General features: G+C 41.0%; 1 protein-coding gene across 1 annotated transcript; it reads right to left on the bottom strand.

Annotated features, from left to right (window-relative positions):
• Positions 1–5462: 5462 nt before the first annotated feature.
• On the bottom strand, positions 5463–13140 carry trip13 (thyroid hormone receptor interactor 13; the record flags this gene model as incomplete). The annotated part of the gene is made up of 13 exons (XM_080743132.1): positions 5463–5660; positions 5804–5873; positions 6147–6259; positions 8002–8155; positions 9495–9601; positions 9847–9933; positions 10027–10090; positions 10182–10254; positions 10385–10475; positions 10573–10628; positions 11946–12072; positions 12700–12850; positions 13070–13140. 13 exons carry the CDS (start codon positions 13138–13140, stop codon positions 5565–5567), a joined length of 1260 nt encoding a protein of 419 aa, XP_080599258.1. The 3' UTR covers positions 5463–5564.
• Between the last annotated feature and the right edge of the window lie 567 nt (positions 13141–13707).

The raw sequence follows: 13707 nt of genomic DNA, 5'->3' as shown, positions 1-13707 counted from the left end.
CACAGACACACACACATGCACGCACGCACAGACACACACACGCACGCACTATGGCCCAGAGCTAGGTTTTTTGAGGATCGCTGTGATGGAGGCAAGCTTTAGGGGAGGGGGTACATAACCAGAGGAAAGGAAGAAGTTAACAGTTTTTTGTGATGAGCGTTGAGATAGTGGGGAGGCAGTCCTTGAGGAGGGGGTCCAGGGAGCAGGTTGATGGAGGGAGGGGGGGGGGGGTGTTCAGCTTGTTATACTATTGATTTCGACCTGAAAAAATGGTTGGTACCCTCTTTCCTTGATGATGGCTGCAGAGCAAGAACATGGCTGTTATAAGAGTACTGCTCTTCATTGCATGTGTGTATAAATACATACTGTATAATCAGACGGGAAATAAAAACACCTCAAGGAGTGGGGACTATTCTAAAATATTTTTAGATAGGGGGTTCATGGCCAAAATACATATCAATTTGGGGATCCTTGACATGAAAAAGGTTGAGAACCACTGATACAGGGGTCATCGGCATGCTGGCTTGTGCTAGCCATTTTTGTCAAAATTAAACACATTCAAAATGAGTGGACAATTATGTTACGAGAAGAGCTAGCCCTGAATGACCATAACAGATCTGTAACTCTGAGTGTTCCTATGGAACCAAATGTGTCCATTTGTTCCTTTTGTACACTCTCAGAGATAAGGGGGTCCTAGCAAATAAAACATTTGTGAACCACTAGTAGTGTGGACTCCTAATATTCCATAGTGTCAGTGTAGTGTCATATTAGTAAATCAGTGTCACACATATTTTCAAGAAAACCTGGAGACTTGACATTCAGTAATTGGGTCTTATGATCAAAATAATGGTGTGTAAATCTAAAATGTGCCATGGACAAGACCAAGTCTCTGCCACGGACACATTCGTCTGTGTACGGACATATGATGACCCCGGCACTAATTTAGAATACATGTTTTTAAGAAAACTGTTAAGATTTAGAAGGCATTAGAATCAATCTAATGCCTCTCTCAGGTCTAACGTAACCCCCGGTTATGTTATCACCCCAAATGGAAGCTTTCACTCACCCAAATGGAAGCTTTCACTCAGTGTCACAGCACTGCACAGCTGCCCCCTATATGCCACATACTTTCACCAGTAGGAATCAGCAGCACTCTAATGGCTCTTTTTGACTACAAAGGGTAACCCAGAACCTTCCAGAACCTGTGAAGTTCTGTGATGCTTTTTAGTGTACGTACGTACATTACAACCAGAACCACTCCTGAAGGGGTAGGTCATAAAAAGAAACTGAAAAGATCCAGTCTAGAAACTCACCACACATTAGTACCACCTACTGAGCAGGGCCCAAATTAGATAGAAGACCGTGTTGTAGGGCATGGAAACAAATACAGAACCTGTGAAATATGTTTCATGGCACGGCATACTTAGCTCTTGTAGTCGAAAAGAGCCATAAATTAGGCAACCTTTTTCAAATTCATACATCATGTTTGATGAGTGACAATTCGTCGAAGCAGTTGTTTGACTCTACAAATTAGTTTTGAGTGTGTGTCTCCCCCTGTCCTTATGTGAATCATTACTGGCACCTGTAGTGATCTTCCATTGCTTTGGGCCATGTACCTGAAGAATGGCTGAGGAGGATAAACACAGAGCTGTTTGTTTTGTTTGGAGTTTTCTGACATTTTCAAGCGGCTCAAGAACAGTGATATAAACCCAGTGTAACAAAAAGGCTTTTGACTTCTTTCCCTCCCTCCTCTGTCTTGATTGCACTGCAGCAGCTGCCTGCTTTTTGGACAGACTACAGTCAAAAGAAAAAGGCCTCCAGACAAGTGTAATTATGGTTTTAGTTATCATGCCCATTTTTATAACTCTTTTCTCTCGCTCCCCCTGTATTTTGTTTTTACTTTGAAACCACTGATTAAATCAGGGGAAAGCCGAACTTCTATACAACAATTTCAGATAAAGCAGTCATTATGCATCTAGATATTATGGGATTAAAAAAATATAATTCAAACCCCAAACCTCAAAAATATGTTACTGCACTCACTCACTCACTCACTCACTGACAGCAGTCAACACAGATGGAGAGTTGGAGACACTTTTTGTTTTGTTTACAAAACCTCCAAACATTGTTTAATTGGAACAGAGCTTAGCAGTAATAACCATAACCCACTATGCCTATACTTCTTGATTAGACAGGCGCAGACATTGTGTTCCATTTGACTATTTTCATGGTATGTACATGATCATTGAGGGTAAAAAAAGTCAACAAAATCAAAGCCATTTGAAAGGTGTATTGAATCAGTACCATGGCGCTGCAGCCATCAGTGTATGTAAAATCTCAGTCTATTGTTCAAGATGAGCGTGAAAAGGGATAATTTAAGGTGACATTTTTAAAAGGAATGTGCTCTGGTAAAAAAGGAGAAAAAAGAAAAAGAAAAGTCAACTAGTTAGTTTACCAATGACACAGATACTTTACTTAACCTTCAGTCACAATCAACATTTTAGAGACAGAGTGGAAAAGGTAAGTAGGGTCAGGCCGAATTTCATTTCCTATTACATTAAGGAATAGCCTGCCCTACACTGACTACAGAATCCACCTTTGAAGTGTAGTGAATAAAAGGGACTGTTGGCCAACAACAAACAAAGGCCTCATTGTCTGTTTGAGCCGCGCAGCTGAAAGCAGCGCAGCATTCGCAGAATGCAGAACATGCTCATGGTTATGGAAATACTGGTCTGCCCGTGTAAAGTCTGCTCAATAGACCTGATACCATATCAGAGCACTTCAAAGGGCGAAGTCACATTCAAGCCGTTTGTTGTTTTAAGAAACCAAATATACCAGAAATATCAAGCCTTTGTGAGACACTCACTGAGGGGTCATGTGGACTCCACAAGACTGGATCTTGTTTTTCCACCATTGCAACAGATCGTAATTACATTTTCCTAATGGGGGAACTTTCCTCTATAATCAGGTACAATGGTAAAGTTAGATAGACAATAAATTCCACATGTTGTGAGACAGTGTACAATGGAGTGACTGCTTCCATGCTCCACCAAGTGGTCACCTAAAGGCATTGGGAACCCTTTCAAAAGTAGATCTTGAACCCTGGAGGATACGCAGCAAACACACACACAAATAAGAATGTTGCTTTGTACAATCTTATATACCAGTAAGACTCCCTAAGCAGGAGATAAGGGACCATCAGGTCACATGTATACACAAATTGGCCTGTAAGTCTGCTGTGCATGATTTTTAGGCAACATCTGTAGGAGCAGTGTTCATTATTGTTGTCTGCAAAAAGCAACCTCATGGTGGCGCTACAAGAGGGGCATGTGAGAAATCAGGGGTGGAGGTTGTAGTTTGCCAGCCAAGGAGTGTGTGTGCAAATTTTGGCATGGATAGGGGCAACGGTGCCGGAGATAAGAGTAGGGCCAAAAGTGTGATGTGACGGACAGAAGGACTGACGGAGGGACAGCCGGTGGAGGTTTTCATAGTAATTTGGGACTTTACGGTCACAACAAAATTAGTCATGCAATGAACACAAATCTGACAGAAGAAAAAAACTCCTCCAGAAACATCAATTAAATCTAGATGCCAATTAAATTCAACTATACAATAAAAAAAAAATCATCTGTTGTTACTATTTCATTTTGAAATATAAAAACTGAAAAAACTATTCAAAAAAAGAAAATGAAGCCATGCATAAATCTGTCATCGGCAGGGACGATTCACTGTATAAAGATGAACATGCTATCCAGATTCTTTTTCAGTCTCCCTCAGTTTCAGACCTGATGAAGAACCGTGAGGGGTCGAAACGTTGCCCTCAATAAAATGTATATCCTGGGAGCTGATATACCTGTACCTATACAGTGTGCAGACTTCCCCTCTTATCTCCTTGTATTTCTCCCCAAGTCATTTATTCAGTTCATTGCCAATTCTAAATAATCATTAATTTGTGTAGGGGTAATCTATAAAAACAGGACTCTTGCAATGGCAAAAGTCTCAGGACAGTGGGTCTACCACATGTACTTTTTCCTGGGTGGCTAATATCCAGAAAATCATTAATAACTGTGTGGATTAATAACAATGCAGAATTTGAAATGAATCCTGTCTTTCAACATCACTTAGCCTCTGATTGCCTCTAATCTTCCCTCTATCTGCCTACATTGCACCTCTAATGCCTCATTCACACTACAGATATAACGTTTTGCTTGGTAATTCAATGTAATCTCAATGGAAACCAGCTTTAAAGATGCAGGACACACAAAGAACAAAGCTTTGAAAGCTTTAAAGCTGGTTTCCATTGAGATTACATTGAATTACCAAGCAAAACGTTCAACTATATATCTGTAGTGTGAATGAGGCATTAGCCTGTTGTTAAAACAAGATTAGAGGTGTTGTTAATGTTAATTCCAACATCACTTCAGTTTAAAGGATTTCTCTGCTTTGGTCGGTATCTGTAATGAACCATCTTTTCGCATTGTGGAAAATGCTGGGTCTCTCCAAATGTAAAGATCTCTATCTATAATTAGGGTATTTTCTCTACCTTTAATTATCTTTCTCAAAAATGTAATGTCTCACGCAAGTCATTTTGATACATCCAGGTCCGAGGTTTGTCAGAAACCTTTGATACAAACTTTTTTACAATGGACTATAGCCCTCTGCCATAGATTACATCCTACAAATTCTTCCCAATCTAAATAGACCTTATTTCAGACATTTATTTTCATTTCTCATCTCTTGGAGGCACTTCCCTTTATTGTAAAATAAGAGAAATGGTGGCTAATACCTGAAATGGGGCCCTGGACTACACCATGTGCTAGGTGTAATTCAATTCTAGGTCTTACACCTTTACAAACTATCCAAGTCTAGGTTAGCCAGAATGTATTCCAACAAAGACAATAACTGTAGGACTTGGAAAAACGACATGCGATGATACACAGCCCAAAACAACCAATTTATTCACTCTCCTGGAAACTTGTTCAGTTACAAAAATATATAGTTAAAGAATAGTATCAACAGATAAAATGTGAACTTAATAGATACAGTATATATAGTAAACATTGAGGTTAATAGGTTAAAGCATTGATGATAGCAGTCTCCTGACATTGACATGGGGACATGGGGTTATAGAATAGATCAACGTTTCTCAACCAGTGGGCTGTGACCCAAATGTGAACCGTATAAGGTCATGAGAATAATGTGGATACAGAAAGCATGTAATATTTAGTGCTGAACATTGGTCTTCACCAAGAAGGTAACGTTTGGGTCCTACAGGAAACCAGTTGAGAACCACTGAAACTGAATCTGTTATACTGTACATAACATTACCTGAATGAAGTTTGTTCCCTTAAATGTGCAGTATATGCTAAAGAAAGCATTGATTGATACTGACTGTGAGAATTTGTAGTACTGCAGTCGCAGTGCGGCTAAGTGCTTTTAATAGGATGATGAAGTAAATGCTTTAGAAAAATATTGTTAATGATGGCATTTTCCTGCACATCAGACCAACACAGATGTGGATCTACAGGACAAAAACCTCTTCCTTCAGGCCGGGTGTGGACCCGTCACACACTGTTAACCAGATTAGCCTTCTCCTCTTTCTGCTTGTCCACTGCTTTATCCATAGCCTCCAGGAAGCTCTCGAGACTTACTGTCGGTGTCTACAAACAAACCAATGAAAATGGTATTGTGGATGATAAAAAGAAGTTTATGTCTGTATGTTATTGCACTTCCTGTAAGACTATCTATGTTGCTCTGGATATGATCACCTATCAAACAACATACAATGGGACCAAATGCTCACCTTTAGAAACAGTGCATGGGCCAGAAACGGGAGCTTCCTGAGTGCTCTTCCACTCAAGCCTTTGCTTTTTCTGGGAGGAAAAATCACATAAAAACAGATTAAAGTGTTGACTTGACCGGTTTAAATGTATTCTTTTGTAAACGTCTGTGCTTGGGACTAGTCCACAGAGAACTCATCTTTCTAGAGTCTAGACACAGAACCAGGGTGTCTGACTTTTTAAGATATTTTAATGCCACCAAGAAAACATACAGTAGACAGCATCAGGCTTCTGAAACATACATTGGGAAGCGTTACTAGGGGATAGTTGCCCTTTAAGAAATTCATGATTGGAGGCTATACTCACATTGCCAGGTTCCTTAGAGCCAGACTGTGTTGTGACACAAGGTTCTCGGCAAAGCCCATGGTCTCCAGCTCAAACAAGGTAAACAGCTGCTGCCGCGGGTAGATGATCTGGCACTGTACGCAAACAAAAAAAGTAAGTACACGTCTGGGTCAACTAGAACGGATTAAAGATAGAAGTTGGTGAAGAACATGATCCTAAAACAGCTGCCTGACTCTTTCGATCCCACCCAGTTCGCCTATAAGAAGAACAGAAGCCCTGAGGATGCAATCTCCCACCTGCTCCATGCCACAAATTCACATCTAAATGATGGCAAGGGGAATTATGTAAGGTGGTTGTGTGTGGACTATAGCTCCGCCTTTAACACGATTGTGCCTCAGAGGCTCATTGGGAAGATCAGGGATCTGGAGATCACACCATCTCTCCTCCCCTGGTACCTCAACTTCCTCACAGATAGGCCCCAGAGGGTGAGGTGGGGAAACAATAACTTCACAGACCCTCGGACCCTGAACATCGGAGCTCCACAGGGATGCGGATTAAGTCCATTGTTCTACACCCTCTACACCCACGACTGTGTGGCGTCACACCCTTCCACCATCATTGGGAAATTCGCGGATGACACAGTGGTGGTGGGGTTGATCTCCAAAAATGATGAGACAGCCTACCGTGAGGAGGTAGAGAACCTGACATCCTGGTGCAAAGACAACAATCTCCTGTTGAACGTGACCAAGACAAAGGAGATGGTCATGGACTTCCGACGGAGTAATAGGACACCCCACCTACCGATCTCTATCAGTGGGACCCCAGTGGAAATAGTAGACAGCTACAAGTACCTGGGAGTACACATCAGCTCGGACCTGACTTGGAGCGCTCATGTCTCTGCTCTGGTGAAGAAGACGGCAGGAAAACTGTACCATCTGAGGAGGCTGAGGAAGCACATTAAATCCCCAGCCCTACTGAAAGCCTTCTACTCTGCCACAGTGGAGTCAGTGCTGACGGGCAGTATAACGGCCTGGTATGGCAACTGCAGCATCACAGACAGAAAGAGACTGACGCGGGTCATAAAGGCCGCGGAGCGGACCTCCCGCACCACCCTGCCCCGCCTGGAGGACATCTACCCCAGACGCTGCAGAGCGAAGGCAACAAAAATAATGAAGGACAGCTCTCACCCAGGCCACCACTTGATCAAGTGGCTGCCGTCTGGGAGGAGATTGAGACACTTAGCCGCAAAAACAGAGAGGATGAAGAATAGTTTCTTTCCTCAGGCCATCAGGGCACTTGGAAATGCCAATTAGATGGTGTATGTACAGTGTACAATTAATTGCTGCTATTTATTATGATCTTAAAACTTTTAACTAGTATTAGGGTATGAATTTTACTGGATCGCACTTTTAACTTTAACTTATGGACTGCTATGCTTCTACTGTCACTGTTATTGTTGTTTTTATGTTGTTGGTTTTATGTTTTTATGTGCAAAGTCTTGGAGTGGCTGCGGCCCTAATTTCACTGCTCATTTCGATGCCGTATGTGACAATAAAAACCCTTGAACCTTGAGATAATTATTTTAAGGCATGCTTCTATGCCCCCTAATTGCCTCACTTAGTTTGTTGGTTTTGATAGTACACTTCAAACAGATATAACTCTTGTATCGTAAGTCGTGCATTTCTTTCAAAATAACTTTTGCTGATTTGAATGACTTCAAAATGCCTTTTTGCCAAGTATGAGGTTTAATTGGTGGAGGGACAGCCAAACATAACACAATTAATGCAGGATTGCTAACATTCACTGACATAGGATCCATGGCTAGTGTTAACAAAGAATCGCAGAACAAAATGTTATTGGTTGTGTGCTCTCTCACCTTCATGAGCTCCTCCAGGCAGGAGAGGTAGATGTTATAGATGCCCTTCTCAGACGGAGGGCCGATGTACTGTTTTATGTCAGCTCTGTCCACAAACGCCAGGTCAATCTTGTCCGTCACATTGGACGTGGTCAGGATCACCACATTTGAATGCCTACCATCAGCATAGACATTTAAACTAGTAAGACACCTCAGGGAAACATGCGACATGTGCCAATTCTTGGCCATCTGGCCAGTGATGTATATCGGACCAGTTACCCATATATGGAGACCCCTGCATGACAGTCAACAATGTTATGTCAAAACATGCCCATATATGGGCATTACCAAATGTGGGCATTCCCAGATATGTCCTTAACATTGATGACATTGGAACAGGGATCTCCATATATGGGCATAAAACATATGTTAATTAGTAAAGCCAAGCAGGGCCAGGGCGAGTTAGGGCCTGGGTTACAGGGCATCAACTGGGAATACCCATACTGTATATGGACTTTTTATTTATTTTATCCTTTATATATATATATAACCATATACATATATGGACTTAATATTAATGTTTTGGGGAAGGTAGGGTGTAAATCAGAGTAAAGCAGGCTCTTGGACCAGTTAGGGCCTGGGATTGATGACATCAGAAATCTCCATATATGGGCATAAAAGGGATTTTGTTTCTGGGAATGCCCATATATGGACTTTCTTTTTTATCCTTTATTAATAATATGTATCCATATACATATGGAGTTCAATATTGACGTGTTCGGGGAAGGTATGGTGTAAGTGTACGTGTACGCTACTATATATATATATCACAGGCCATCTGGCCTCTTCATTGATGTGGGCATAAAAGGGATTCTGGGGAATACCCATATGGACTTTTACATAGGTGATGTCACCTGTGAAATCACTTGTGATGTCACAGTGATGTGTCAAGGGAACCAACCCATAGACTGTAAAAATGTGTACACACACGGAGACAAGCTGTGACATTTCTCATGGTAAACTGCGGTCGCAATAATGAAAAATAAAGAAATAGTGTGATGCGAAATTGCGAATCAAGTCTTCTGAGAGGGTTTAACGATTTATACACACACTGATCTTATGAACAGGTTAACTTGTGGCCGCCATTTTCTTATTAACAAATGAGATTTGTGTTGAGCTTCGTTGAGCGTGCAATCAGCTCCCTTTTCATGTTCGTTTTCTTTATCGAGACAGATTGCAGAAAAGCTATGACAGAGAAAGGTATAGGAGAGGCACAGGAGAAGAGGCATCCAGAGTTATGCGTTTCCGTAACGAGCAGCTTAACCAGCTGGAAATCAACTGGAATTACAGAAATGTTTACACCATTTATACCCCATTAGGATAGGAATGTGAGGAAAAGACAGGAGAGGAGGGACCATGTGCAAAGTTGTGGTTATGTGGTGGGCACATTAACTGGTTGAGTCACCGTGACGGCGCCCCGAAGAGAGAGCTTTTTTTAATGTACAAGTTCTGACCGTTTGATCTGGTCGAGCTGTGTGAGAACAGAGTTGACCACTCGGATGGCGTCGGAAGGCTCCGTGCCGGCCTGGAAGGCACTCCTCGCCGCAGTCAGACTCTCCACCTAACCAGTGTACAACACAATGGAGTGCTTTCAATCATGCTCAGCTTACATGAACCACATGAACCCCAGCGTTCCTATTCGGGGTGAACATTCAGCTAAAATAGCGGATCGACAACCTCACAAAGAGTTGCAACACGTTGTGAGCTTATTTTCGTCAAAGAGATTTGTTGTAGAAGTAAAAAACAAGTAAGGAGTCCTTGTAAATGTCTGGAGTCTGGACAAGAACAATACTTTGCCTATTTTACCTCATCAATCAGCACAAACACAAGGGCTTCCTGGTCGTCAATCAGTTGCTGGATCTTCTGGAACATTTTTGTGACAAGTTTACCGCTCTGTAACAAAGAGACATTATAGGTTAATGATTAAATACCTGCTCCAACAAGAACACAATAAATTGATGTGGAGGGAAAAGAAGGCTACTGTACCTCTGAGAACCATTTGGAGAAGAGACTGTGACTGTTGATCTCCACAAACTGCCCATAGGAGTAGCTGGGGGAGGAAAGGGGAACATGGTGAAATGAAAGGAGTTGGGGTACAGTTACAACAGGAAGTGGGTTCCGCTGAATGAGGGATCTCTTACCGAGATGATAGTCTGATTGACAGCTTCTGGGCAAGGGCTTTGCACAAAGACGTTTTCCCTGTGCCCGGGGGGCCTGGATGTGGGTGCAAACAAACAGCTTTAATTACATTGGTTTTCATTATTATTAATATACGTGTCATATTCAAGTGTCATGCTCACAATGAAGTCATCAGTCAAAAGAACATTCCTGTTGAGTTAATTACCGTGAAGCAGAACTACGCGGTTCCACGAAATCAAGGTGCTGTCTACATTTTTGTCTGAGAAGAATATTGTTGTTGAGACGTAATCCAGGAGCTGAAGAAAAACATTTTTACATTTTAGGTATTTGAAGTTAAGACTAAGAGGAATAATATTGTCATTTCACCTTCACCTCATCAAAAAAATGTTTTACCTGTGTTTTGATGCCATCCTCGTATACCAGACTCTCCCAAATGCCATGAAATTCAGCTGTTAATAAAAACAAACATGTGTAGTCATTTAATTATTGTGACTTAAAATGCATTTCAAATCATGCAACTTGGAGGACTGAATGTATACAGGTTTTCAATCCAATTTGCTTAAAATGTGAACAACTGTAGTAGCACATTACTGTAATAAATTGTTTACTTATTCTATAATAGGTCTGCTCTTTTTTATGCAGTAAATCTAAAATCTAAATTGTGAGCTTGTAGATCTGCTATTTTTGGAAGTTCCCCCAGAATAGAGATAATAGGGTTCAAGTAGTTAATGTAAAAAACAAAAGTTCATATCCCACAAGGATTTACCTGTAGTAACTAGAGGATTACAGGGGTTGACACTAAGGTCTCAGAGGCACTTGCCCGTCGGGCAAGTACAGGTCATGTTCTACTTGCCCAAAGGTCATGCCCACTTGCCCACAAAGTAAATCGTCCATTATAAAATGATAGTTAAGATTTTAATTACCGCTCAATTTAACACTGTCATAAATGTCATACCTCAATAACTCCAAATACAAATACCTACATAGCTATGATTGATGAATAAGTCTATGGTTTCACACTTCCACAGTTTACACTTCAGGTGTTTAGACATCTAGTGTTGTGTTTATAGACGGCTGCGTCCCCTCTCAAATGAGCACTTGGCCGGTCGGGCAACCTGAAAGCAAACTCCACCTGCCCGAAAGTTTTATTTAACTGGTGCTTTACCTGGTGCTTTTCAGAAGTCGTGAGTGACGTCATTTTGTAGTTGAAACTGACTTTTTTTTAATATACCAGTATATATTTTTGGGGGCTTTTTCTGCCTTTATTGATCGGTGTACAGTAGGCTGACAGGAAACGGGGAGAGAGATGGGGGGGTGACACGCAGCAAATGTCGTCAGGAACAGGACTCGAACCTGCGACGCTGCAAGTGCTGGATTACCAGCCTAGGTGCCTGGATCACTACCCTGTGGCCCAGGCCGTCCTTTTGACCGAAAAGCGCGGTTCCGGTCAAAGTATGGAAAGGCCTTTATTATCTATAGTATGTTTTATTTAACTTATAATTATTTTCTATTCACTTTTTGAGGAGGGTGGGCTATAATAATGTAGTAACGTAACTAATTACATTAGATAACAAGTAATACATGAACTAATATTATTACCTTTTAAAGGAAGTACAAACACTGGTAATGTGACTTCAACTTCTGTAATTTGACATAAACTACTGTAGTGTCACATCTGCTGCTGTAGTGTTTGGCCTGAATAAAAACCTGCATACACCACGACACATCATATAAAATCCACTGGATTACAACTTTCAGTATCTCACCAGCTGGCAGGAGCCAGTGATTGGCTGCTGAGAGGTCCTCATCATCCTCAAGGTTAAGTGTATTGGGGCCATCCTCGTTCAGAGTAAAGATGTGAATACAGAGAATGGATCTCTTCAGATCAATAGGCTGAATGAAGGGCAAAATAGTCATGAATATAGGACAGGTAGGGCACTGCACTCAAAATGTGTTGCTGTCAAGCAGAAACTTCATATATCCATATTTATTATAAATGAAGGCCCTACGTTGTCACACAAGAGTGTCACCATTTACCATTTCACATGTAACAAGTGAAAATAGACGATATTATTATTAAACAATCTCACCGTTAAACTTTTTTAACGGTTTTGGACAAAAAAGGTTTCCACCTGACAGCAACGATTTGGTGGAAGAATGGGATGACACATGACAGCAATTATTTGAGCAGTTTCATAATTCAGTCCCCAAAAGCTAAGTTAAAAAGGTATTACTTTTCCATCAATATTTTCTGGTGTCTTGTTAGACTAATTGAATTGCACTCGACTTAGCACTGTTAGATTAACTGAGCACAACTGTTGATGTTGTTCAAAAAAGACTGAACTGTAGTTTTTTTTAAGTACATTAACGATTTTACAATAAATAATCTTGCTGTTGATTGTAAACTCATAAAAAAAATCTCTAATCGTGAAACTAAACTACTAATTAATTACGAACAATTTATACTTAAGAATAGGTTGTGAGTGTGTCATTACATTAAAACTAACAGACTCATCTTACCGTCTTGTCTACGTCAACTATGGCCACAGACTGAACATGCTTCTTCAGGAAATCATCATCAAACTCAGTCCATTTGTGGTTTCCAAAAACTGTGCTGTGGCGGTTCAGTAGAGTCAAGACATTCATCTTCACCTCAGACCGTTTGGCGGTGCTGATAGATGTAATGAAAGGAGACAGAATCAATCAATGCGTAAAATAGTACAGTGTTATTAGTTTATAAAAATCTTTCTATTTGGATGCTGCTCACTTTAGTGTTGGTATGACTGACTGAGTGAGTGAGTGAGTGAGTGTATGTTCTGCTTTATTTCCGAGGACTTGTGTTTGCTCAAATAAAAATGAACCAGGTTAGATCAATGAATCCGTTACTCACCTGTACGATTTAACATGGACTTCCACATGGATGTTAACATCACCAGAATGCGGCTTGTGGCCAACATCCATGCTGTCAGAATCCATCCCTGGACAACAAGAGATAGTCAAGTCAACTTAAGACCTCTATAGTGTGTTCATGTGCAGATACCCTCTATATACTTAAACGTTATGCTGGTTTGTTTACTGTTGAGTGAGAAAACAATGTTGCACATTAAGTTAATCATCTGGGGAGTGGGGACATCTTTGGGGACGCCCCTGGGGGTCCCGACCATAGGGTCCCGACCCACAGGTTGAGAACCACTGCTCTAGATCTATATAGGGTCTCTAGAATCTATTTACATTTTACATACAGCTATAAATCACGTTTACAGTACACATTTTATTTAAAATAGTTAACAGCAAGAACACACAAGCAATTGAAAAGACGAAGATGAAATGAGTTGCAGTTTAAATTACTTTAAAGTACGTGCTGTATGTGTATGTAGTGTTAGCAGCTAACCTAGCTCTGGTCCATCGCTTTCACCTCCCGCATTGCTCACCGGGAGCAATGCGGGAGGTGAAAACGATGGACAGCTAACCCAGCTCGCTAGCTTTGATTGATTGATTGAAGGCTTTATTAGAAGTTTGCATAGGAAA

Source organism: Nannobrachium achirus (assembly GCF_963921795.1).
Source record: "Nannobrachium achirus genome assembly, chromosome: 2".
NCBI classification, from domain to species: domain Eukaryota; kingdom Metazoa; phylum Chordata; class Actinopteri; order Myctophiformes; family Myctophidae; genus Nannobrachium; species Nannobrachium achirus.
This window is presented reverse-complemented; position numbering and strand designations above follow the sequence as displayed.